This window comes from Silurus meridionalis, chromosome 10 (assembly GCF_014805685.1).
Source record: "Silurus meridionalis isolate SWU-2019-XX chromosome 10, ASM1480568v1, whole genome shotgun sequence".
Lineage (NCBI taxonomy): Eukaryota > Metazoa > Chordata > Actinopteri > Siluriformes > Siluridae > Silurus > Silurus meridionalis.
In genome coordinates, this window is record NC_060893.1 from 25,126,001 (window position 1) to 25,151,387 (window position 25,387).

General features: G+C 39.7%; 3 protein-coding genes across 5 annotated transcripts; 2 read left to right on the forward strand and 1 right to left on the reverse strand.

The window, feature by feature from the left end:
- The first annotated feature begins 491 nt into the window (after window positions 1-491).
- On the forward strand, window positions 492-2,583 carry lye (lymphocyte antigen-6, epidermis). Its single transcript, XM_046859051.1, has 3 exons — window positions 492-651; window positions 1,367-1,477; window positions 1,856-2,583. Exons 1-3 carry the CDS (start codon window positions 600-602, stop codon window positions 2,098-2,100), a joined length of 408 nt encoding a protein of 135 aa, XP_046715007.1. The 5' UTR covers window positions 492-599; the 3' UTR covers window positions 2,101-2,583.
- A 9,280-nt stretch (window positions 2,584-11,863) lies between these two features.
- Window positions 11,864-18,774, forward strand: clic1 (chloride intracellular channel 1). 2 transcript variants are annotated; one of them, XM_046859049.1, is made up of 6 exons: window positions 11,864-12,244; window positions 14,742-14,851; window positions 15,075-15,200; window positions 16,399-16,505; window positions 16,587-16,768; window positions 16,880-18,774. In XM_046859049.1, exons 1-6 carry the CDS (start codon window positions 12,203-12,205, stop codon window positions 17,039-17,041), a joined length of 729 nt encoding a protein of 242 aa, XP_046715005.1. In that variant the 5' UTR covers window positions 11,864-12,202; the 3' UTR covers window positions 17,042-18,774. The 2 variants fall into 2 exon arrangements, with proteins under 2 accessions (XP_046715005.1, XP_046715006.1); XM_046859050.1 differs by lacking the exon at window positions 11,864-12,244 and adding an exon at window positions 12,898-13,036.
- A 460-nt stretch (window positions 18,775-19,234) lies between these two features.
- Window positions 19,235-23,838, reverse strand: lypc (ly6 domain containing, pigment cell). 2 transcript variants are annotated; one of them, XM_046859790.1, is made up of 3 exons: window positions 23,026-23,838; window positions 20,564-20,644; window positions 19,235-19,980 (listed from the first exon to the last, which is right to left on the reverse strand). In XM_046859790.1, exons 1-3 carry the CDS (start codon window positions 23,084-23,086, stop codon window positions 19,760-19,762), a joined length of 363 nt encoding a protein of 120 aa, XP_046715746.1. In that variant the 5' UTR covers window positions 23,087-23,838; the 3' UTR covers window positions 19,235-19,759. The 2 variants fall into 2 exon arrangements, with proteins under 2 accessions (XP_046715746.1, XP_046715745.1); XM_046859789.1 differs by having other exon boundaries at window positions 20,525-20,644.
- Between the last annotated feature and the right edge of the window lie 1,549 nt (window positions 23,839-25,387).

The window sequence follows — 25,387 nt, forward strand, 5'->3', positions numbered from 1 at the left end:
AAGCCCAGAGAGATGTAGACTTTCAGCGAATTTCAAGTGTTTGTTTTGACTTAATTTTCGATTTGTGGTAATCAGAGATGTGGTGCAAATGACTCAGAACTTTCCAAATGTATTGAGTGACATCACACTTTATCCCAGATACATTAAGTTGAAGTGAAAGCGCATCCTGAAGAGAGTTTGTGTGTGTGTGTGTGTGTGTGTGTGTGTGTGTGTGTGTGTGTGTGTATGGGTGTGTGTGTTGATGGGGTCTTTGTCCTGTATTAAATGCTGCAACGTGCTCCACCCGGTTTCGCCGGTGTATCAGTGAAATGTGACTTATCACCTGTCCCGGCCTGCTCGACCACATTTCTGTCCTTCGTACATCATCATTACTGAAATACAGTGTGTGTGTGTGTGTGTGTGTGTGTGTGTGTGTGTGTGTGTGTGTGTGTGTGTGTGTGTGTGTGTGTGTTTATGTGCATTCCCCTCAGTATAAATGCCACACGGTCACCTCACTGCTGATCATTGTGAGAAACGTTTCTGAGGACGCATCTTTACGGACATCTTAAAGGACAAATCTACAGTTCTTAAAGTGTGTTTATTACACTGCAAGTATCAGGATGAAGTGTGTACTGTTTGGAATTGCTGCAGTGATCGGATTCTTCGCTCTCGGTGAGTCCAGGCGCAAATCTTTTGCATATATTGCGCTTTTCTTAATTCTTAAATTGTATTTATTTATTTGCTTGTTTGTTTGTTTATTTGTTTGTTATAACAAAGTTTTTCACACATTTTCACATGTAAAAAAAGAAATATGACCTTCATAAATATATAAATGAAATCAACTATAGTAAATCATATAAATGAAGGATACATTTGTTGATCATATTGAAATGTGTAATATAAGAAACAAAAAAGCCCTAATATTAAATGTAAAAAAAAGTTCATCAATGATAGTGATAATGTTTTATGATTTTATTGAATTGTCTTCAGCTTTTATCACAGTTATTTTTAATCTCTTATTTACAAAAGTATTAAAGTTAATGTTTGCTGAAATTTAGCTACAATTTTTATAAGTTTGTAATAAATGTGATGCTTTAATCCACTTGAATTTTGGGCACTTCTACCCATTTGAATTTTTTTAAACCAACGTTAAAAGGACAAAATAATTTGTAAGGGTGTGTCTGTGTGTGTGTGTGTGTGTGTGTGTGTGTGTGTGTGTGTGTGTGTGTGTGTGTGTGTGTGAATTGGGTTTCAACAAGGTGCCTATTATACTACACTATTAATTCAGAGTATAAATTAGTTGAAAAGTAATTGGATTCCAATACAAAAAGAATGTAAAAAATACCATAATACTTATGTAGAGTATTTTAAATCTCTCTCTCTCTAGCGGAGTCTCTGACCTGTAACACATGCTCATTCGGTGTGATTGGATTCTGTCTGAACCCCTCGACAACAAACTGCTCCACCAACACATCTTCCTGCACCACAGGAAGAGCCAGTGAGTATCACTAACTGATTCATCATCGTCATCATCACACACATCCTCATTTTCAGAAACGATCAGAAAGGGATATGTGCATGGCCTGATGGTTAAAGAGCATCCACAGCTTGGAATTCCTGGAGTCAAATTCACAAGCCTCAAGGATGAAACATGAATTTATACGAATAAGCATTTTTACCAATTTTACAGAATTTAAATAACGTTCATATGAACTGATTTTTCTGAATTTATATTAATATTCATTTTTAACGTGTCAAAAAATGACTGTTGAAGTAAAAAAAAAAAAAAAGTAAACAAAGCTAGAACTTTTCTCTTAGCTAGAATTCCATCACGAATGAGCAAAAAAAACTGATGGCGCTTGTTTCTCTTCCTCAGGCTTCGCTGGAGCCGGCAGCTTCCTGGGCTTCAACTCCCAGGGCTGCACAGAGACAGCTCTGTGTAACGGCAGCGCCTCCGGGACCATCCTGGGTGCAACATACACAGTCACTCAAACCTGCTGCACCACAAACAACTGCAACCCTGTCCAGGTGGCCTCTGGTGCCTCGTACGTCCAGCTCTCCCTCAGTGCGGCCCTGAGCGCTGCCCTGCTGGCCTGTGTCTGGGGCCAGTCTGTCTACTGAGTGCAACTGACCTACTGACTTGTTTATGAATCTACATGAAGAGTGTTCTCATTTATATTTTTGAGAATTTTTATATTTAATGCAATTGTGCCGCTGTGATAATATGAAGAAAAAAGTCTAATGTAATGATATTTTTGGCTCATGCAGTCGATTGAATACTAGGTTTCTACCATGCAGCCAAAAAAACCAAGAGAAAATTTATAAATAAGAATGAATAGTTTTCTTTTCAATTTTTGAAGGTCTTGCTAAAGTGAAAATACGGTAATGATGTGAGTATTTTGAAATTCACCTCTGAAGTATAAAGATTGTAAGGCATTTGTTCTCTTTATAATGTTATTGTAAATTTTACCATTGGGGAAACTTATTATAAGCTATATGTACTATGTTTTGACATGTATTGCCAAAGAGAATGTATGCAAAAGCTCAAGTCTTGGATACTTTTTGCAAATTCTGTAATAAATCTTTCTCCTTGATTGAAAAAAACTTTCATATGCACTTACACACATTCTTTATGCTCCTGGCTGGCTCGCCAGTTAGTAAATGTTGGTCTTTTCAATAGTCTATTTGTTAATAAGAGCCTGAATGAAGCCTTTTCAGTGTGATGTAGGAAACTTTCATGTCCATACTGGGAAGATTAATATTTTCCTTAATTTATTTTCCTTCATTTTATCAGAGTTCCTACATAATTTGCAGTTTCACAAAGGTGTGGTCTGCATTCACAAAATGCAGCCTGAGATGATATTTATTCCATGAGGTTTTTCATTTTAGTGTGGTGTACTTATCATTGTCACAGTCCTAAAGAATGGTACAATTGTCTCTTCATGATGATATACTTTAGAAAACTTTAATATCTACACTGTGAAATGTAAGTTTAAATGCTTCTTTAGGAAGTTTTCTCTCACCACTTTCACCACTGTCTCTTTTAATAGGGATAAACTTATAGGGAGTAATTTATAATACTAATAAAATGTGTAATCTATTTATTTCTAGGATGCTGGTGAACCACAAGGTCTATTGTTCCAGTTACTTAACATTACACATTACTTGCCAGATAATCCCCCTGTTAGGAAAAATAAAAATGCAAAAGAAAACTAACTGGACTGCATTTTTATTTTTACAAAACTGCGGTTTGGCTTTCCTTTTAGCTTACAGATATGAGCTGTTCATTTATTCTTGAATCTTCTGCTTGAACCTTAGACCTGGATTGTTCAGCACCCATGATGAATTCTTTCTCCAAGGAATTTGTGTTTGTTAATAGGTCTATGTGTCAATATCTGGTTTGTGCACTATACAAACATACCTAACTGCAATTAGTTGCTGTTGTTAGGGTGAATATTATGATGACGGCAGCATCGTAACCTAAACAGTAGCCATAGTTTGAGCCTGGGTGAGGTGACATTCCTTCTGTAATCTGCTTGCGGCTGTACAAGGTGTACTTAGACTTATTATGAGGGTTTTGGAACTCTTAGATGTTCTTGCAGCACTTTGGGTTTACACAGTTTCTCATTAATTTGGGTAAACTAATAAATCATATAAACCCAAAAAAGACTGAGATGCCTGTATCTGTGTTAGCTTCTGACCCTCCCTTTTAGTTATGCTATCATAGCTAGTCTAAGGCCATACCTGCACTCTGATCACACTGGGGAGTGTGCGGTATACAATAAATATACCTGCCTGTCTCCTTTTTCTTTCTGGACCTGCCTGATCCATAATCATGTCTTACTTCTGGATGGAGTTCTCATCAACTGGAAATCACTCGCTGCTGTTGAGGATGGTTTCACTTGAAAAGTCTAAAGATCCATGAGGTTACTGTGGATGGTAAAAGTCAATAACCATGAAGATGGATTTTGATTGTAACTAGTATACATTCAAGTGTCGATTAGCGATCAGCTTATAACCTAAATAAGGACTAAACTATAATGAATGGATATTAGGTGCCACTCAGATAATGAAGGATTCCTTTTTGATTCTGGTTCCCCTCAAGGTTTCATCCTTAGTCTCAGGGAGTTTTTCTTTCACCATTGTCACATCTGGCTTGCCTTCTAGGGATGAACTTATAGGGACTAATATCAGACAATAAAATGTATATCTGTAATCTATTTATTTCTGTAAAGCTGCTTTCGGACAATGTCTATTGTTAAAAGCGCTACACAAATAACATTGAATTGAAATGAATTGAAAGATGTTCTCAACCTTAAGCTAAATGTAATAAGGTTGATTGAATGGACTGCAGTGTGTGTTGCTTTTTGGACTGGAGGTTGTGTTTTTTTTTTATTATTATTATTTTATCATTCAGAACACAAAAGAATGACTAGCATTCGCAGGACTACCAGGAAATTAGTCTTGCCCAGCTGTCAAATTAATGAACATTGCAAAAGTCTGTATTTAAAGGTAGCTCACATGACTGCCAAAAACATTGGCATGCATGATATTTGGCAGATGCTCTTATTCTGAGCAATTTACAATTATCTCATTTATACAAATGAGCAGTAGAGTTTTAAGGATATTGCTCCAGGGCCCAGCTGTAAATCTTGGCCAAACTGGAAATTTAAAATAAAGAAAAGAAAAGAGGCTTTTTATTTGTAACGTACATTCCAGCACAATGAAATTCTTTCTTCACACATTCCATTATACAGTACCCTTGGAGCACATTAAGGGCCTTGCTCAAGGTCCCAATAGCGGCAGCTTGGCGATAATGGGGCTTAAACACCCGACCGTCCAATAAGTAACCCAGAGACTTACCAACTGAGCTACCACTTCCACAAAAACATCAAACCAAACCAAAAACTAGCTAATTACACTAGGCTAAGCTAACACCCTGGCCTATAAACTAGTGTGTTTTCAGGTCATTGACGTTCTTTTTGTGACTATTAGCTATAAAAACATCCAATAAATGTGCAAAAAAAGTAATACATGGTTTCTGGTGGTGGGTGGATCCTGTTTTCAGACTTTCTGTGCATCCGTTAGTGTGACATCTCCGTGATTAAACAATTGAGATTTAGATCGAGTAATTACATTGTAGAACTGATCCAACCAGGTTCAAGGTCGGAACTAGTTTTTCTTCAATAGCTTCCTTCCTGTTTTCATAGAAAGTTGTTTAGATTCAGGAACTCACTGTTGAGAAACAGTGCACAATTCCAGATTAGCCTGGATTTCTGCTATTAATCTGTCTGTAAGTCCATTCGTTCGATATATTATTGTTCGAATAATTGCCGTATTAAATTTTGGCCTCAATTCAATAGCGAAACTTTTTACATTTCAATTCAGAGAGTCTGATATGGAATGACGTTCATGCCAAAAGTATTGGAAGGTTACTTTTCAAATAACTAACATAAATCTACAACAAGAAGAAAGTCTGAAATTTACAACAGCGTTTTAGTGGCACGTAAAAAAAATAAAGTCATAGCAATACGAGAATAAAGTTGAAACTACGAGAATAAAGTCATAGCAATAAGAGAATAAAGTCGGAATTACGAGAATAAATAGCAAAAGCACCCTCTGAGGTCACAAAATGTAACATGTGCCAGTACTTCAAGCCAGTGCTTCTACACCTTTATTCTCGTAACTTTGACTTTATTCTCGTAGTGCTTTATTCTCTTAATCTTAGATTTTTTTTATGTGATACCAAAACGCTGTTATAAATAAATGACAGATTTTTAAAAAATAAACATTTATATTGTTAGTATTGTTTTAAGTTTCCTTGGTGGTAATAATAGTGTAAAGTGGTGATCGAGTTTTCGTTCATGCTGTTTTTGGGAAATCCCAGTCCAAGTTAGTTGGTGTATTAATTTGTAGATTATTTAAGGTTTTGAGTTTCATATGACTTGTATTGATTGAACTGCATCCAAAACATTCTCCACAATGTATATTAATGGCACTTGGTTATGGCAGACACCTTTATCCAGAGCCACTTACATTTTTAACTGAGCAGTTATATGAGGTTATATGAGCGTTACTCGAGGACCCAGTAGTAATTGCATGGGAGAAATGGGACTTGAACTCATCCAATTTAAAGTCTTAACCACAGACTTACCGTGTGCCCAAATAGGCAACCAAAATGAGTTCTTACCTCAAAGTCTATGGGTTACAGATCACAAGGGGGTTCAAGGCAAGAGTCAAGTCAAGTCAAGTCAAGTTTATTTGTATAGCGCTTTTCACAACAGACATTGTCTCAAAGCAGCTTTACACAAATCAACAGTGATGGTGAATGGTGTGCATTTGTCCCTGATGAGCAAGCCGTGGCGACTGTGGCAAGGAAAAACTCCCTTAGATGTTATGAGGAAGAAACCTTGAGAGGAACCAGACTCAAAAGGGGAACCCATCCTCATCTGGGTGACATCAAGAGTTTGATCATAAATCTTTCAACAATACAGAACACTGGAGAGTGGGAACTAACATGATTACTGGAGTATAAGATTATAAGTAATGTTCTTTCTGCAGTCTTAAACAGTCTATATGGTTAGTAGCTCCGAGTTTTATAAGCTCAGCATTTGTGATCACCACAGATCCAGCATCAGCTTCTCCATGCCAGAGCCTTTAAACACTCCAGGAGGTCCAATGTCAAAACTCCACACATGTAGCGGGATCCAAATGGCACTGGTACGTCTCTAGATGGTTCAGGATGTTTGTGAGTTCGGCATCTACTTCTTTAAAGGTCCGTAATCATCACGAGGTGGGAGGTGACTGGAGCTGGAGCAACCTCAGGATGCCTCGGGATGGGAGAGAAAGAGAAGCAGTGGAGAGGAATTAGCGTAGCTGCTGTTCATGATATTAACAGCACAAGTTGATAATGTGCATGTGATCAGATGTTCTGGAGCACAAGGTTATGATGTGATGTGTGTTATGTGTAGGCTTTGCTAAAAAGATACGTTTTTAATCTACACTTAAATTGGGTGAGTGTGTCTGAGCCCCGAACACCGTCAGGAAGACTATTCCAGAGTTTAGGAGCTAAATGTGAAAATGCTCTACCACCTTTAGTGGACTTTGCTATTCTAGGAACTACTAGAAGCCCAGAGTTTTGAGATCTCAGGGAGCGTGGCGGATTGTAGCGTGTTAAAAGACTGGATAGATACACGGGAGCCAAACCATTTAGTGCTTTAGAGTACCTCTAAGCTACCACTCTTGGGCCCTTGAGAAAGACCTTCTTCAGGAGTTACCCTGTGCTCTGAGCCCAACCTCCAAACAAGCTTGGATATTCAAAGAAAAGAGTTTTGTTTTGCTTTGCTTTAATAAATGTGACAAATAATAGACTGTTTGCTAAGTAAAGAAGAAGGAACTTTTCGCTACAAAGTGCAAACACTATAACTATACAAAGAACCGCCCAGAATTTACTGAGATCTCTGCTTCCTAGAGAGGGAGCTGTCCATCCAAATCTCAGTAGCCTATCAGAGTAAAGCACCATTAAGCCCCGCCCCCTTGCCATGAGAGGTTTGTGCCAGAACAAGGTGGTCAACCGTGAAAGAGTGAAGGAAAACCACGATTAGTGTATAGGGAAACGTAGCATAAAACGCTGTTCACCAATGAGTGTCCGATTGCTGTTTTTGGAGTTTTTATGTTCGTTCCTCAAAAGAAAATTATACGCTAGAAACAGTTTTGGCATGAATGTCATTCACAGCGTAATAAAGACACACGGCTTTGTAAAGACACAAAAGTCACCTTTATAACACCAGTTTTGTGACATTTTCGCTGAAAGTACGTTGACAGGAAAACGGGTGGGGAATTGTGAGCTTTTACACATAGTACTCGGGTGTGTTTTTACACACAGTGTAAGAGTGTGGTTTTCTCCTGAGCGTGGGGCGTGACTCACCCTTGCCGCTTAGATCTTATACACAGACCCGTGGTTTGGCATGTTACGTAAAAACGTGTAATTATGGAAAGAACCAAGAAGGGGGGAAAAAATTGCAGGCGAAGAGAGGATTAGGAGCGAGGAGAGTTGCTTAGACTGAGTCATGCTGTGTGTCTGCAGAGCATTTATTCCACATGAGGTCGAAAAAGAAGCGTCAGGTTAGTTAATCTGAGGACACGGGAACTCAGGGAGGGTGCAAGGTGCAAAAAATGAAAAGATTGATGTGAAAAAAAAATAAACTTGGAAAACACTCACTGAGAACAGAGTGTCCCTATACTATACTGTTCCACCACACCCTGTAAGGAACCACACCCAGGTTCATCCAGTATATATGCACAAAGGGCATACACACAACACATACACACAATATATACACATTCAGAGTATAGACACAACATATACACACTCAGAGTATACACAGCATATACACAATCAGAGTATACACAACATTTTCACACTCGGAGAACACACTCAGCATTTACACACACTGCATAACACACTTAATACACTCCACTTGAATACCCTGCTTTAACACTTACCTGCTGTTTCCACGCTGATCCTGGAATTATTGTATTAATATGTGTCAAAGGCGCCACCTTGTGTATGCTATTGTGTAGTACATTACAATGACCTTGAAGCTGAACTTAGAGCATTAAGCACACCCTATTCACAAGAACTTCAGTCAGGGGTTACTAAGTGTAACATTATAGAGGCGTGTAAATTAGCGAAGGCAATGTCCCATGCTGTAATATGATGTGGCCCCATCCCAATGCGGTGTGGTGATGTAGCTTACAGCAGGTTATGGTCACTGAACTTCTGGATGTCCAAATGGTGCTCCAAAAATAATATATAGGCTTCATAGATAATTGGAGTGATTTTGAAGACAAGGCTGGCCTGTAATGGTGGGATGTATCCATGTATTCCGTAGTGTCCAACTTCCTGAAAGAAACCTGACCTTCACCCTGTCAGCTGTCCAACTACAGTCCACAACTACTTTGGAATAAAAATTTCTAAATGTATCAGTCAGGATTTAGTGCTCATCATAGCACAGAGACGGCGCTAGTTAAAGTAGTAAATGACCTGTTATTGCCATCTGATCAGGCTTTTGTCTAATGTGTTGCCTTATCTTAGTGCAGCTTTTGAAACCATTGATCATAATCTCCTACTTGCTAGACTGGAAAATGCTCTCGCCTGGCTCAGGTCTTATCTGACTGATCGCTATCAGTTTGTGGATGTAAATGGTGAGTTCTCCACACTCTCTGAGGTAAAGTTCCGCAAGGATCTGTCTTAGGCCCACTGCTTTTCTCTTTATATCTGCTGCCTCTGGGTGAAATTATACGTAAACATGGTATTTGCTTCAATTGCTATGCTGATGATTCACAGCTGTATATTTCAGAAAAGACAGATGACAGATAATCTTAACAATGTTGAGGAGTGTGTGAAGGACATTAGACAGTGGATGCTTGAGCTTCTGCACAACAATTTGTAGCATCTCTGGATGGTGTTTCCGTCTCAGTTTGTACAGCAGTCAAAAACCTTGGTGTGATTATTAACCCGAGTCTTTCCTTTGAGGCTCACGTGAATAATAATTCCAGGATCTCCTTCTTTCACCTTAGAAATATTGCTTTAATTAGAAATATGATGTCGTTACAGGATGCAGAAAAACTAGTTGATGCTTTTGTTACTTCTAGATTAGACTACCGTAACGCTTTACTGTCTGGGTGTGTGAGTAAGTGCAGAAATAAGCTTCAGTTAGTTCAGAATGCAGCAGCAAGAGTCCGCACTAGATCTAGGAAATATGACCACATCACTCCTGTTTTAATCAGTCTACACTGCTCCCAATTACATCTCACACTGATTATAAAATACTTCTACTTAACGCTTAACGCTCTCACGCCGCAGTATCTAAGTGAACTTCTGTACCAGTATGATCCTCCACACCTACTTAGATCAAAAGGTGCAGGCTATTTGGCTTGGCAGGCTGCTCTTCAGAAAAAATACACATCATTCACCTTAATTCTTAAACACAGTCTCAGTGTTTAAGTCGAGGCTGAAAACATATTTATTTAGTCAAGCCTTTTATCGGTAGTCTCTCTCTCTCTCTCTCTCTCTCTCTCTCTCTCTCGGTCAAGTTAAATATGCTCCTGAGGTACCAGTGGACCTCAGTGCTCCTGCCCCTCTCCTCTCCTTGGATCTGCCTATGGATGGTGTTTTTCTTTGATTGGAGGCTACTTTGTGCAGTCGGGGATGTTTCTTATCAACAGCCTGGGAATCCATGAAATTCCAGAGTAAGAACAGGAGCTTTGAGGATGGATTTGAACTGTAGTTGATGTCAACAGTCTGCTACACTGACTCAGGACTACAGTTTGCATCTGATCGCCATCACTGCACACTGCAACATCGTTTATCTGTAATAAATGGACATTAGGTGACACCCAGATGAGGATGGGTTTCCTCTTGAGTCTGGTTCCTCTGAAGGTTTGTTCCTTCTGCATCTCAGGGAGTTTTTCCTTCACCACAGTCACCACTTGCTCACTTATTAGGGACAAACTTACACTTATAAAGAACATTTTTATTAATTCTTTCTTACCACAATATCTGTGTAAAGCTGCTTTGAGACAATGTCCATTTTTGAAAGCGCAATACAAATAAACACAGACACACACCACATCAGTCCACTGTGGGCGTGTCCCAAACCACATCCCATTCACTATACAAGGTGGTATCAAGGTGATATCATCTGTTTACAAGAAAGTACTTTATTTACCTATGTTTCCACACAATCACCTTCAAAATAGTCCCGTTGAACAGCAATACAGCTCACCCAGCGTTCTTCTGGAACCTTCTGCGATTTATCTCTGTAATCTCTGAAATCGCAAACGTGTTACAGCATTCATGTCTAATCTTTTTGAAACCACCTGTATATTCCACAAACTCACCATCATCAATCCACTGTGGACATGTCCCAATCTGTGTCCTAATCACTGCAGTCCACTGTGGGTATGTCCCAAACCATGTCCTATTCACTGCAGTCCATTGTGGACATGTTCCAATCGGTGTCCAATTCACAGCAGTCCACTGTGGGCATGTTACAATTCATGTCTATTAATAGCAGTCCACTATGGGGGCATGTCCCAATTCACATCCTATTCACATCAGTCCATTGTGGGTATGTCCCAATCCATGTCCTATTCACTGCAGTCCATTGTGGACATGTCCCAATCAATGTCCTATTCACAGCAGTCCACTGTGGGCATGTTACAATTTATGTCTATTAATAGTAGTCCACTGTGGGGGCATGTCTCAATTCATGTCCTATTCATATCAGTCCACTGTGGGTATGTCCCAATCCATGTCCTATTCACATCAGTCCACTGTGGTGGCATGTCCCAAGTCGCGTCCTATTCACATCAGTTCATAGTCAAACACATCAGTTCAAAACCACACCCTATTTACATCAGTCCATAGTGGGCGTGTCCGAAACCACACCTTATTCACTGTATACTCCACACAACCCTCCCACTGTGGGTGTCCTACAACTGTACATTTATATATTTATTTGGTAAATCTTAATTCCATTTAAATAATCCAATTCGTAGCATAGAAACAAACTGAACACTCATGTGTCTAATTAAAAAACAATTATTATTGTTTCCCAACTTTTCACAGCCAATAAATATCAACATAAATAAAAAAAATACAGGTCCTTTGTATTATTTTAATATTTGATATTAATAATTATGTCTTAAAAAATAATCATGGTATCGTTATTATCAACTTTAATATCGACAATATTTGGTGCAGTCGGTTTTATCAGTCCTGCCCTGGGCTGCGGTGGAAGTGAAACGCGGACCTTTCCAAGATGGCGGACGCGCGCACGTGTTAACGGAAGCGAGCGTCTCTTCCGGCTAATCTGCTTTGCGGTCACCCGGGGAGACGGAGCTGAGCTGAGCTGAGCACTGAGAGGAAGTGTGGAAGTGGGCTGGCGTCCACGAGTCTCAGAAAAGAAACACAGAAGTGTGAGATATAAAGTGTGATATTCTCAGAGAGGATCTCCAGCTGGATGCTCAGGTGGACATCCGAACGGTTCTTGGGAAATTCGAGCCAAATTCTGTAACGTTATTCCGACCGGAAGTGCAGCTCGGAGCGGATCCGTGACGCGCATTTTCACCCAAAAACTTTTTTTCTTAAAAAAAAAGTAATTTACAGAATCCTGATTTTGACATTTTGTGCGTAAAGGATTAAAGTGAAGAGAAAATGAGTGAAGGAAACCAGCCGGAGATTGAGCTCTTTGTGAAGGTGAGGTGGCGGATGATGGAGAAAAGTTAAAGTAGGATTGTTATAATTATGAGTGTTTTTTTTTTTTAATCCTAAAAGAGTTATATTTTATATCAGATGCATCTCTATACTCATTATATCCATTACAAACATTATATTTCCACAGCCTAGTTTTTACACTCTAATTTTTATTCGAACGTGTATTTGATCATTTGATATTAATCTGATCATAAAATATTGTCAGAAAATGTTTTTTTTTCCTTTTATTAAAAGCAGAATAAATATATAAATAAATCCACCTGATCCACGCTAATGCTTTAGACCGTTCAGTGCAAGGTGTCTAACGGCGTCCCAAATAGCCACCTGGTGAACATCGAGTGCCCTAGATGTGCGTTAGGGTCACAGCGACGCGTAGTGCACTAATGTAGGGAGCGCGCGGGTTGTTGAGACGCGGCGTTTTCACATCCTTCAACGACAAAAAAAGTTTGAATTTGAAAAAAATATTTTTTTAACGGATTTTTTCTTTCTAACGGACGCCGCCATTTTGTATCCCATAACCCGAATGTGTGGTATTTCTGTGTAGATTTATAGCTATAAAAATAAAATCTTCATCCAAAAAGAGGGGCGTTGTCCCTTCAGAGAGAAAAAGTGAGAGAAAGAAAGGGAGGAGGTGGAGGAAAGTGATTTCAAGTCCCTGAGGGAACTGTGTAGTTTCCCAGGCCTGAGGTAAAGAGGCGCCTAAATAAAGCGGCCATTGTGTGGAAGGAGGAAAGTGTGTGTTTTTGTCCTCCTTTTCCTTCGCCATGAAAGCAGGTATTGTTCAACGCCCGACCTCTTTCGCTTCTCCCCCTGTTTCCGCACTCAGGCCTTGTCGATTCGACGCTATCCCGTCCACCTGAAGACCTCTTCATGCGTACGTTATTTCATTACAGGATAGTACGGAGGAAATGAAGGATGCTTGCGCACACTAAGAGCCAGCCAAGGTCGTGTCAATGTCAGAGAAGTGTCTACTCTTTTTGTAGGAAAGTACCTTGGTGTGTTGAAAATGGTGGCTGGAAGTCTCGGGGACTTGGTTTCGGATCGTGTTCTGAAACCTGTCCGACTGAAAGCGTTCGATCAGAACAGGAAATGACATCATTAAGTTTGTATAGAAAGCAAGCTGTGTTTGTTCGTGGTTCTGCAAACGTTTTTTTTTTACAATACGTTATCATTTCTGTCAGCATTTGACCAGATATTGAGAACAATGGTTGTGATTGGTTGATGCAAAATGCTAACCAGTGATTGGTTGTTTGGAACAATGCAGACCTGTAATTGGTTGTTGAGAACAATATTGGTTCCACTACGCATTTTTGTGCCATATTTATACTGTTTTATACATACAGTCATACTTGTACATAACTTTTGAGTATATTCTCTCCTGGCATGCACCTCTATGCACAATCTTCCCACAGTATATTGTGTATATATAAAATATATACCATATATTATTACCCACTGCACCTTCTGTACACTCATCCCCCTCATCCCTGTACATATGCACCTCATACCCTATTTATTTACTGTTATTTATTGTAAATGAGCACTTATGCACTTGTGGTTAGATGCTCACTGCATTTCATTGGCTCGGTACATGTACCCTGCACAATGACAAAGTTAAATCTAATCTAATATTGATCAGTAATTGGTTTTTTTTTTTTGGTTTTTTTTTTTTGTGCAGTATTGGCCAGTGGTTGGTTGTTGAGAACAATATTAACTAGTAATTAGTTGTTGAGAGCGTCAGTGATCAATGATTGGTAGTTGAGAACAATATTGAACAGTAATTGGTTGTTGAAAACAAGAGTGACCACTGCTCGGTTGTTCGGAAGAATAGTGACCTCGTACTTAGCAAGAAAAGATGCAAAATATATAACCAACAAGATGGCAGACATGTTTAAAATGCTAGTTAATTAGCAAGCTAGCTATTTATCTAGCCAGCGTGTCGTCATAAAGAATCTGACAGACAGTGAGTTGTTCTCAGGAGTTTACCTCAGAATAAGACATTAAATAAATGAAGAGTGAAAGTTTTTGCTAGATGCTAATCAGCACTGTGCCATAAATAGCTGAAAAATAAAGCTGATAGCATCAAGGAACATAATGCAACCATTATACCAACAAAACACACACACACACACACAGACAAAACAAAGTGAGTGTGTAAAGGCTAACACACCGACCATCTGTTCAGCAGCAACGCTGTGAGGAAATAAGGATGTTTATTCTGCTCTGTATCAGATTCCCCATTGTTATACTGGGACATTATGGAGAGAGAGTGGAGAAGTGAAAAAGAACAGATAGGACACTTCCGTTAAAAGTTGTGTGTGTGTGTGTGTGTGTGTGTGTGTGTATGTGTATGTGTATGTATATATATAAAATACTGTTGTATTACATTTTGCTTTCTCAGATCAACAAAACAGTCGAGTGTGATTTCAGTGACCTGAGTTAAAAGTGTGTGTGTGTGTGTGTGTGTCTGTGTGTGTAGGCGGGCAGTGATGGACAGAGCATTGGGAATTGTCCTTTCTCTCAGAGGCTCTTCATGGTGCTATGGCTTAAAGGAGTGACTTTCAATGTGACTACCGTCGACATGAAGAGGTGTGTGTGTGTGTGTGTGTGTGTGTGTGTGTGTGTGTGTGTGTGTGTGTGTTTCATCACTTGCTTGACTTCAGCTTTCACTTTACACAGAATGTATTGTTTATACACCTTCCTTTCACATTTCAGTTGTTTTTTATACACACACACACACACACACACACACACGTCTGTACAGCGTCTTGAGCTCCGTATTGAAAGAATGAAATGTGTAAATAAACTTCAGGAAGCCGGACGTCCTGAAGGACCTGGCTCCAGGAGCCCAGCCTCCGTTTCTGCTCTACGGACGGGAAGTGAAAACGGACACCAACAAGATCGAGGAGTTTCTGGAGGATCACCTCTGCCCTCCGAAGTACACTTTCTCTCCATTTACTTTTTTTCTTTTTTTTAATCTGTGCGTTACTTTTTTTTTCCCCCACTCGTGTTTGTGTCTCTGAGAGCAGTACCAGGAGAGAAACATGATTTATTAGTCCATCTGTCCATCTTTACATTTCTTTATTCAATTCGTACTTCATTATTAAGCTTTTTCCATTAATACCAGTGGTCTGGTGGAGAATGGAGAGATGAATGGATGTTTTTTTGTAAATAGGTGATTGGGGGATCTAGTAACAGTGGATAATGGATGAATGACTGAGTAAAGAATTATTGGGTGGATGGAGACTTGGGAAGGGATAAATTTAGAGATGATGCAGTTGCAGATGGATGGATGGATGAAGTACTGAATGAATAAATAAATGGATGGATGTTGGATGTGTAGGTGGTTTGAGTAATGAATGGATGGGTAAATTAAAGGGATAGATAGATTGGTACGAGGTTTGATGGATGAATGTAGAGGTAAGAGGGATGGATGGATCGATCGATCGATCGATCGATCATTAGTTGGATAGGTAAATAGATGGTTAGATGGGTATGTTGTTGGATGGGTGGGTATGTGGTTTGGGTAGGTGGTACAGTATGTTGGATGACTGAAATGATTGATTAGCATTGGATGGGTAAATGGATGAACAGAGATGGATAAGTGGTTTGATGAATGGATAGATCAGTCATTTCGATGGAAGAATGGATGAGTAAGATAGATGGATGGATGGGTAAGTGGTTTTATGGATGGATGGATGGATGGATAAGTGGTTTTATAGATGGATGGATGGATGGATGGGTAAGTGGTTTTATGGATGGATGGATGGATAAGTGGATTTATAGATGGATGGATGGATGGGTAAGTGGTTTTATGGATGGATGGATGGGTAAATGGTTTTATGGATGGATGGATGGGTAAATGGTTTTATGGATGGATGGGTAAGTGGTTTTATGGATGGATGGATGGGTAAGTGGTTTTATGGATGGATGGATGGGTAAGTGGTTTTATGGATGGATGGATGGGTAAATGGTTTTATGGATGGATGGGTAAGTGGTTTTATGGATGGATGGATGGATGGATGGGTAAATGGTTTTATGGATGAATGGGTTGTTTGATGGATGATTGACAGTTGATCTGCCCCTCTTCCTAACCTTGGTCTCTCTTTGGTTGCTGCCCAACACACACCCTGCAGGTATCCTCGCCTGGCTGCTCGTAACCCAGAATCAAACACCGCTGGCATGGACGTCTTCTCTAAATTCTCTGCCTACATCAAGAATTCTAACCCTGGCATGAATGACAGTGAGTCCTACTCTGATGATGATCATGATCTTGATAAAAAAAATTAAATGAAAAACTGATCGTGTGTGTGTGTGTGTGTAGACCTGGAGAAAGGTCTGCTGAAGGCTCTGAAGAAGCTGGACGATTACCTCAGCTCTCCTCTTCCAGACGAGATTGATGAAAACAGTGCCGATGAGGTCACCACCTCAACCCGCCCCTTCCTGGACGGACAGGAACTCACACTGGCCGACTGCAACCTTCTGCCCAAGTTACACATCGTAAAGGTGATGCATCGCAGCTACCCAAGCTACCACACACACACACACACACACACACACACACACCCCCGTCTAATAGAGTTAACGTCGCTAACGCTTTCTCTCTCCGTCTTTCAGGTGGTGTGTCAGAAGTTTCGGGATTTCTCTATCCCTCGTTCACTTGTGTCGCTATGGAGATACCTGGATGCTGCATACGCGCGTGAGGAATTCTCCTCCACGTGTCCGAGCGACGCCGAGATCCACATCGCCTACTCGTCTGTCGTTAAAGCGCTTAAATAAACACACACACAGTTTTGTATATATACACCACACACACTTCTTTTTTTTTTTTTTTTTGGTTTGCACTTCTGTAGCTTAAAGGAACGGTTCAAAATCGCTAATAGTAATTGGTCACACAAAATCAGAAGTCACACTCGCCATATAAATATGATTTTTTTATCTTCTAAAATTTTTTTTTTTTTAAACAAAACTCATAACGTTGTGCCTATGACGTGAGATTACTGCTGCTAGGCAACACCACGCATCACTGAAGTTACAATCTAGCTAGCGTGAAGGTGTCTCCTCACACGCTCACGTTCTTCATTCACAAGGGAGGCGACTGATTTATCGGCTCGTTTATCTGCACTCGCTTAGCTACACGCACACACGCGCGCTAGAAATAAGGGGTGGGGCTCCATGTAGGTACAGCCATCCATTCACAAACTCGAAATTTAAGCTCGTAATTCAAACAGATCTTTAGCTTGGTGCCACGCGGTCACTGCCACAGAGTAATTGTTTGCGCCAATCATGCCAAGACGTATGTCTTTCCTTTTTTTTTCTTTTCTTACTGAGAACGAAACCAACGTGCAGCCGTGTGTCGTCTTGGCGATGGAGCGAGCCAGCAGTTCACCATGACTAATATTCACACCTCGAAAACCACACACTCCGACTAGGATCTAGATCTCAAACCAGCTATTTCTGGAGCTCCAAACCACTCTGTGTGCTCATAGGGCCAACAGGGCAGTCAGGGTTACACACACACACACACACGGCCTTCCGTACACAATGGTGCGAGGTGTCGCATTACAGTCCTACGTAGGACAGAATTTGAGCCACAGCTCATACCATGTGCTGTATCGGGATTAGATTTTATATGCAGGTAGAGAACACACACACACACACACCTTAAAACTATTAACATGCTCCATTGCTTTGTAACAGCAACATACATGCTGAAGATACTGGAGGGGAATTTTTAAGTGTGTATACACACACACACACACACACACACACACACACACAGGAAGCTGTACAGTTGATGCACCCTTGCCGCTACCCAAAAGCGATCTGTCCCTTCCAGTCACGTTCTCAGAGCGAGATGAACGTCATCTCCAGAGCATACGATTGGACGCAAATCAAACAGAGCGCAGAATCAATCATTTCTATTTTTGTACGATTTTATATATTTGTATTTATTGGCACGTGAGTGTGAATCCCTGCATTTAAGAACGTTTCTCCGTAGGTGGGAGTGTTGGACTTTGGATCAGGTTGTGAATTTAAATCCCAACCACACCAAGCTGCCACTGCTGGGCCCCTGAGCATGGCCCTTAACCCCATATCTGCTCCGTTGTGTGAATGAGAAAGATGAAATTCACCCTGAATAAAGGCGTCTGTGTAGTTCATCTCGGGCTCTGTTTCAACACACCAAGTGTTTTGCACGTTGTGGTTTTCTGAAGCAAGACCACGCGCAGGTTTCCTGTAAAAATAGAGAAGTGCGATTGTCCACCACACGAGAGGAAAACCTCCTCCTCCTCCTGCCCCTCACTCGTTTCTCCCTCCTCTCTCCGTCTCCTCACACTGTAATTTCCTTCCTCTCTCTGCTGGGTGTGTACACACCGATATCAACGCTGATGCACAGCCGCGATGGTTAGACAATCCAGTATAAATAGCTGTATGTGTGTGCATGTGTCTTCTGTATGCTTTTAATAAATGCAAAGAAAAAACCTCCAGGCCTTAATAAAGAAGTGAAACGATCTAATGGGCGTTTTTATTTACGAGGTACAGACGATTAGATCATCTAACAACTTCAGAAGTATTATATTAGCCACTGAGTCTTTTTCTTAGTAACAGTTGCTAGAACATGGTCGTTTCCTCATTTGGTAACCTGTAGAGGGCGACACTCACGTGTTCTTGTAATGGGAAGCAGTGGTAAAGTGGTTATGATGTTAGACTTCTGATCAAAAGGTTGTGAGTTCAAAAGGATTTGTACACTATATGGATACAGGTACTGGGACACCTGACTTTCCCAGCTATAGGTTTCTTCTCAAAACTTACCACAAAGTTGGAGCCAACCAATTATTCAGGACGTCTTTGGATACAGTAGTTGGAAATTTTCCCTTCACTTGAACTAGTAGACCCAAACATGTCCCAGCATGACAATGCCCCTGTGCACAAATCCAGCTCCATGAAGACCTGCTTTCCATGGTTTGTAAGATGTGGAAGATCTCCTGCTATAGTGCTCCAACCCTATTGGGATGAATTTGAACGTTGACTGCACCAGTCTCCTCACCAGTACCTGACGTTTACCCATATAGTGTGCTTTAGGAACATCTACACATCTGCTCATTCATGCACTTATCAGCCAAACAGTTACAGCAAGATCTTGAAGATGAAGATCTAAGTAATTTTTACATCTCGTATGAGTCTTTAACTGTGAGATTCGAGCTAGATGGGTTGGTTTGGGTTTTTGAGTAGAAACTGCTGATCTCTTGCTCTGTTTTATTCACACAACAGTCCCTAGATTTCATACAGAATGGTGTGAGAAACAAAAAAACATTAAGTGACACTTCTGTGGTTGGAAATGCATTGTTCCTGAGAGCAATCTGAGGCCAGATTGCATAATTTTAGGCCTTGTGCTGCTGCCACCGCATTATTTGCTGATAACTGCATAAACTAGCAGGTGTACTAATTATTTGGACAGTAAATATTTATGTAGTAAGTGAGAAGGTGGGTGTGGTTTCATGCTGATGCCAGCAGGATGGTGAGTGCCATGCCAACAAGGCTCAGTAATGTTTTGGTCCAGTAGGGGGCATCCAGCGGAACTGCAGCATTACACATGTTAGTGTCACAGCAGTGTGTGGTGTATCTAAAGATTAATCCTTGGATATTTCTTTTTTCGGTGACATCACACATAGACGCTGCGGCACATCTCTTCATTTTCAACACGGCAACTTTGGAGCCTGAGGAGAAAACAACCAGCAAGTTCAGTTGTGTGTTGCTTGTATACCTTCACTGTAACCAACAGTGTTTAGTGTACAACTAGAATTCAACAGTTAACATGAAAACAGCTAGCAGACTAGCATTGACAGAAACACCACCTGCTTTATCTTGGGTAAGTGTTCACCAGGCTCGTCTACCAGGTTGGCTAGTTTGGGTCCCAGATAAAACCAATGTATCAACCAGACTATAAAACCTGACCAGCTAGAACCAAACTATCAAACTTCTGACCAACAAGAACCAGACTATCAAACCTCTGACCAGGTAGAAGCAGACTATCAAACCTGACAGATATCAACCTGACTTACTAAAACCACACTTTCAAACTTGACCAGCTAGAACCAGACTGAACTCTCCACACTTCCTTTAAACATCAATCCTAGACCTGGCCCTGACCAGTTGGTCCCAGCAAGTGAGTTTCAGTTTCCCCAGGCTCTGTGTGTGTGTGTGTGTGTGTGTGTGTGTGTGTGTGTGTGTGTGTGTGTGTGTGTGTGTGTGTTTTCTCACCTATTTTGGCTATGGAGGTGCTGTAAAGGCAGCGCTCACCTGCAGCACATTTCTTAGTGAGCTTCACGCATGTGATTGGATTGTTCGGATACTCGCACTCGTAACAGCTGAGACACACCACTGAGAAACACACAGAGAAAGAGATGATGATGATGATGACGATGGCATGGTGCTTAAACACACACACACACACACTATGTTATACGCTGTGCTAAAGACACTGAAACCCCGTGATGTCCAGTAAACCCCTTCTGGAAAAACAGTGGGTGAGATGAAGAAATGCAAATTAGATTCTAAAATATATTTACGCTGTTACATGGGAACTAGCTGGTGTTTTGGTTAATGCTAGTCAGCTAGCTAGGCTTGCTAGGTTACTTTAGCTAACAACGTTATAAGAAACCAGGTGCTTCCCAATACTGTATTCCTGAAACCGACATCTTCTTCCTCAGTAGCTTCCTCAACGCTATGTAATTAGAACGATTAATACGAAACTCTAGATTAATTAAGTTGGGCTGCAAAAATACTGGGACACTTGACTTTTCCACCCATATGTGATTTTTTGTAAACTGTTGGAGGCACACATTTGTGTAGAACATCTGTGGATGTCTTCGGGTGATTTTATCCTTCACTTGAACTAAGAGACCAAAGCTCCAAGAAGATCTGCTTTCCATAAGTTGGAAGATGTCCAGATTTAGAGCTCCAACACTAACGAACACCTTCAGGATGATTGTGAGCACTGACACTACCCCTGACTTTACTTACACCCTTGTGGCTGAATGAATCTCCACAAATCTCCACAAAATCTAGTGGAACATCTTCCCAAAAGAGTGGAGCTTATTTTCTGCATATGAGAACTTAAAGTGGAATGAGATGTTCAAAAAAACACATCTTATGCACATCTAGTTTACAACATGAATATGTACATTGTATTTGGAGCATGAAACAGATATCAATCATCCATTGGTATTGTGTACCCGAGTATGCCAAGAGCGCCACCCAGAGGTGGCATAAATAATGCACCCATTTCTCAACCTACTAGAGACATGATGAACCTGTTTTTACCTCATAATAATAATAATAATAATAATAATAATAATAATAATAATAATAATAATAATACAATATCTAAACGTAGGTATGAAAATTTGTGATTCAAATGAGGGATTCCCCAGTTCTCCGAAGGTAGACACCATCATTCCCTGAGGAGATGGAGGAAACTGATGATGATGATGATGAATGGCTTCTAATTCAGTCTGGAGAGCTGAACAAATAGTTTAATTGTGTACACAAGTGGTCTTTGTTTCTGGTCCTGCTCTTTGCACCCACCACATTGCAGTCACACTGGACATTTCCTCATGTCCTCATCACCAACAAGCAGCCAGTGTCTTACAGGAGACAAACAGAAGAAGCGAATCACGTGCGCGAAATAAAATCGTATAGAAAAACAAAATATCACATGTTACATTGTAATATTGTTTTATACACTTGCTGTGTGAGTTGTTAAGATTTATAATCAAAATCATTAAATAAAGGGGAGAAAAACATTTCAGACGTCTTCAAGGGTTTCAAGAAAGAAAGAAAGAAAGAAAAATGAAATAGACAAAATAATAGAAAGAAAAAAAAAGAAAGAAAGAAGAAAGAAAGAAAGAAAGAAGAAAGAAAGAAAGAAAGAAAATTAGATAGATAGATAGATAGATAGATAGATAGATAGATAGATAGATAGATAGATAGATAGATAGATAGATAGATAGATAAGTAAAGAATAATGAAACAGACAAAACAATAAAAAGAAAAGTAATGACAAAGAAAGAAAGAAAGAAAGAAAGAAAGATGAAAAGACAAAAATAGAAAGAAAAGTAATGAGAAAGAAAGAAAAAGAAAGAGTAGAAAATTAAATGAAAAGATAAAGAAAGAAAAAGAAAGAAAGAAAGAAAGAAAGAAAGAAAGAAAGAAAGAAAGAGAAATGTGTCATGTTTGAGAGCATATATATTATGAAGGAAAAGTGTGAAATGAAGCTCATGGTCTAAAAGCTGTGATGTCTTTGGCTTTAATTCATCACATTTACCTCCTGAACTTCGAGAATAGGTTTATAAATGACTGTAGGAAGAACATCACTCATGATCACACCCTCCAGTGCTCATGGTGCTCCTCACTCTCCAGTGCTCATGGTGCTCCTCACTCTCCAGTGCTCATGGTGCTCCTCACTCTCCAGTGTTCTGTATGTTATTGGTTTTATAATCACACTCTTATTATCACTCAAATGAGTCTGGTTCTTCTCACGGTTTCTTCCTTGTTTATCTAAAGGGAGTTTTTTTTCTTCATCACAGCTGCTCCAGGCTTCATCATCAGGGATAAACACACATAATGGAGAAAGTGATTTTGGAGGTGATTGTGATGTGAAGATGATGGTGATTAAGAAGGTGATGGTAAAAGAAATGATGAAGGTAGGAAGGTGATGATGATGGTGGTGTTGATGGAGCAGAACACTGTGGAGGTCATACCTGTGGAAAAGAGAAGACTTAGCAGGATGAGGGACAGCAGCGCTGTGGAGATGATGGACATGATAAGTGCCTCTTGTGAAGAACTTCTGAAGGAATCTTCTTGCTTTTTTTCTGTTGAAAGAATTTACTCTCTTTGTTCTTTCTCTTTCTCTCTCTCTACTTTTATCTCCTCAAGCCACAGGTCCTGAGTCGTCTCTGGAGGAGGGTGTATATAGTGTGTGTGTGTGTGTGTGTGTGTGTGTGTGTGTGTGTGTGAGAGAGAAAGAGAGGATGAATGAGAGAGTTTTATTGAATGAAAGTTGTGAATGTGGGACTTGTTCTCACACTGAACACATCTCCTGCCTCCACCATGGTACAGTGTGTGTAAAGATGAATGACTCAAACGGCATGTGGCTTCTTTCATCTCAGATCTGATGAAAAACCCCACTGTCCTGCAGCAGCTGCACCCCTCACACTGGAGACTCCGTCCATGCAGGTCAAACCATCATCCCCTAAAGATCTCAGCACATCATCGCTTACACTCAGTTCAGAGCTGTTCCTATGGAAACAGTAATGAAGGTCTGAAGGGGATCAGAAGGTTGTGAGTTCACATCCCAGCACTGCCAAAGCAGTAGGAAAGACTAATAAAAAAATGTGAGAAGCTGCGTCCAAAATCACTCTGTCTCCTACACAGTGCACTCCATTTTTAACGCTTTACACTTTCGCTCACTTGTCTGTACCCACAATGCACTCTGATTTCAAGTGTACATCGTTGTACAATGTTTTTTTCCCGTAATGCAACACAACAAAGGAAGAAAACCTTCTACTTCTTAATTTCACCCAAAGCCACACCAGTAAAACTGAGAAAAGCAGGAAGGAGGAAGAGAAAGAAAGAAAGAAAGAAAGAAAGAAAGAAAGAAAGAAAGAAAGATAGATAGATAGATAGATAGATAGATAGATAGATAGATAGATAGATAGATAGATAGATAGATAGATAGATAGATAGATGATAGATAGATAGATAGATAGAGCAAAATGAAATAGACAAAAGAAAGATAGAAAGAAAGAAAGAAAGAAAGAAAGAAAGAAAGAAAGAAAGAAAGAAAAAAGAATAGAAAGAAAGAAAGATGGACAAATAAAATAAAGAAAAAAGAAATAAAAAATGAACAAACAAACGAATAAATAAATAAGTGTACAAAAATTTAGTGATGTAGATGTAGTGATGTAGATGTAGTGATGTAGATGTAGTGATGTAGTGATGTAGATGTAGTGATGTAGATGTAGTGAGGTAGATGTAGTAATGTAGATGTAGTGATGTAGTGATGTAGATGTAGTGAGGTAGATGTAGTAATGTAGATGTAGTGATGTAGTGATGTAGATGTAGTGATGTAGTAATGTAGATGTAGTGATGTAGATGTAGTGATGTAGATGTAGTAATGTAGATGTAGTGATGTAGTGATGTAGATGTAGTGATGTAGATGTAGTGATGTAGATGTAGTGATGTTTATGTAGTGATGTAGTGATGTAGATGTAGTGATGTAGTGATGTAGATGTAGTGAGGTAGATGTAGTAATGTAGATGTAGTGATGTAGTGATGTAGATGTAGTGATGTAGTAATGTAGATGTAGTGATGTAGATGTAGTGATGTAGATGTAGTGATGTAGTGATGTAGATGTAGTAATGTAGATGTAGTGATGTAGATGTAGTGATGTTTATGTAGTGATGTAGTGATGTTGGTGTAGTGATGTAGATATAGTGATGAAAATGTAGTGATGTTGGTGTAGTGGTGTAGTGATGTAGATGTAGATGTAGTGATGTAGTAATGTAGATGTAGTAATGTAGTGATGTTGGTGTAGTGGTGTAGTGATGTAGATGTAGTGATGTAGATGTAGTGATGTTGGTGTAGTGGTGTAGTGATGTAGATGTAGTGATGTAGATGTAGTGATGTTGGTGTAGTGGTGTAGTGATGTAGTGATGTAGTGATGTAGATGTAGTGATGAAAATGTAGTGATGTAGATGTAGATGTAGTGATGTTGGTGTAGTGATGTAGATGTAGTGATGTAGTGATGTAGTAATGTAGATGTAGTGATGTAGTGATGTAGATGTAGATGTAGTGATGTAGATGTAGTGATGTAAATGTAGTGATGTAGTGATGTAGATGTAGTAATGTAGATGTAGTGATGTAGTGATGTAAATGTAGTGATGTAGATGTAGTAATGTAAATGTAGTAATGTAGTGATGTAGATGTAGTGATGTAAATGTAGTGATGTAGTGATGTAGATGTAGATGTAGTGATGTAAATGTAGTAATGTAGATGTAGTGATGTAAATGTAGTGATGTAGATGTAGATGTAGATGTAGTGATGTAGATGTAGATGTAGTGA

Coding starts and splice junctions, on each gene's coding strand:
- lye (XM_046859051.1), top strand. CDS start 600: ATGAAGTGTGTACTGTTTGGAATTGCTGCAGTGATCGGATTCTTCGCT. Junction 652..1,366: donor GATCGGATTCTTCGCTCTCG/GTGAGTCCAGGC, acceptor CTCTCTCTCTAG/CGGAGTCTCTGACCTGTAAC. Junction 1,478..1,855: donor CTGCACCACAGGAAGAGCCA/GTGAGTATCACT, acceptor TCTCTTCCTCAG/GCTTCGCTGGAGCCGGCAGC.
- clic1 (XM_046859049.1), top strand. CDS start 12,203: ATGAGTGAAGGAAACCAGCCGGAGATTGAGCTCTTTGTGAAG. Junction 15,201..16,398: donor GATCACCTCTGCCCTCCGAA/GTACACTTTCTC, acceptor CACACCCTGCAG/GTATCCTCGCCTGGCTGCTC. Junction 16,769..16,879: donor CCAAGTTACACATCGTAAAG/GTGATGCATCGC, acceptor TCCGTCTTTCAG/GTGGTGTGTCAGAAGTTTCG.
- lypc (XM_046859789.1), bottom strand. CDS start 23,086: ATGTCCATCATCTCCACAGCGCTGCTGTCCCTCATCCTGCTAAGTCTT. Junction 20,645..23,025: donor AAGTCTTCTCTTTTCCACAG/GTATGACCTCCA, acceptor TGTGTTTCTCAG/TGGTGTGTCTCAGCTGTTAC. Junction 19,981..20,524: donor CACCTCCATAGCCAAAATAG/GTGAGAAAACAC, acceptor TTTTCTCCTCAG/GCTCCAAAGTTGCCGTGTTG.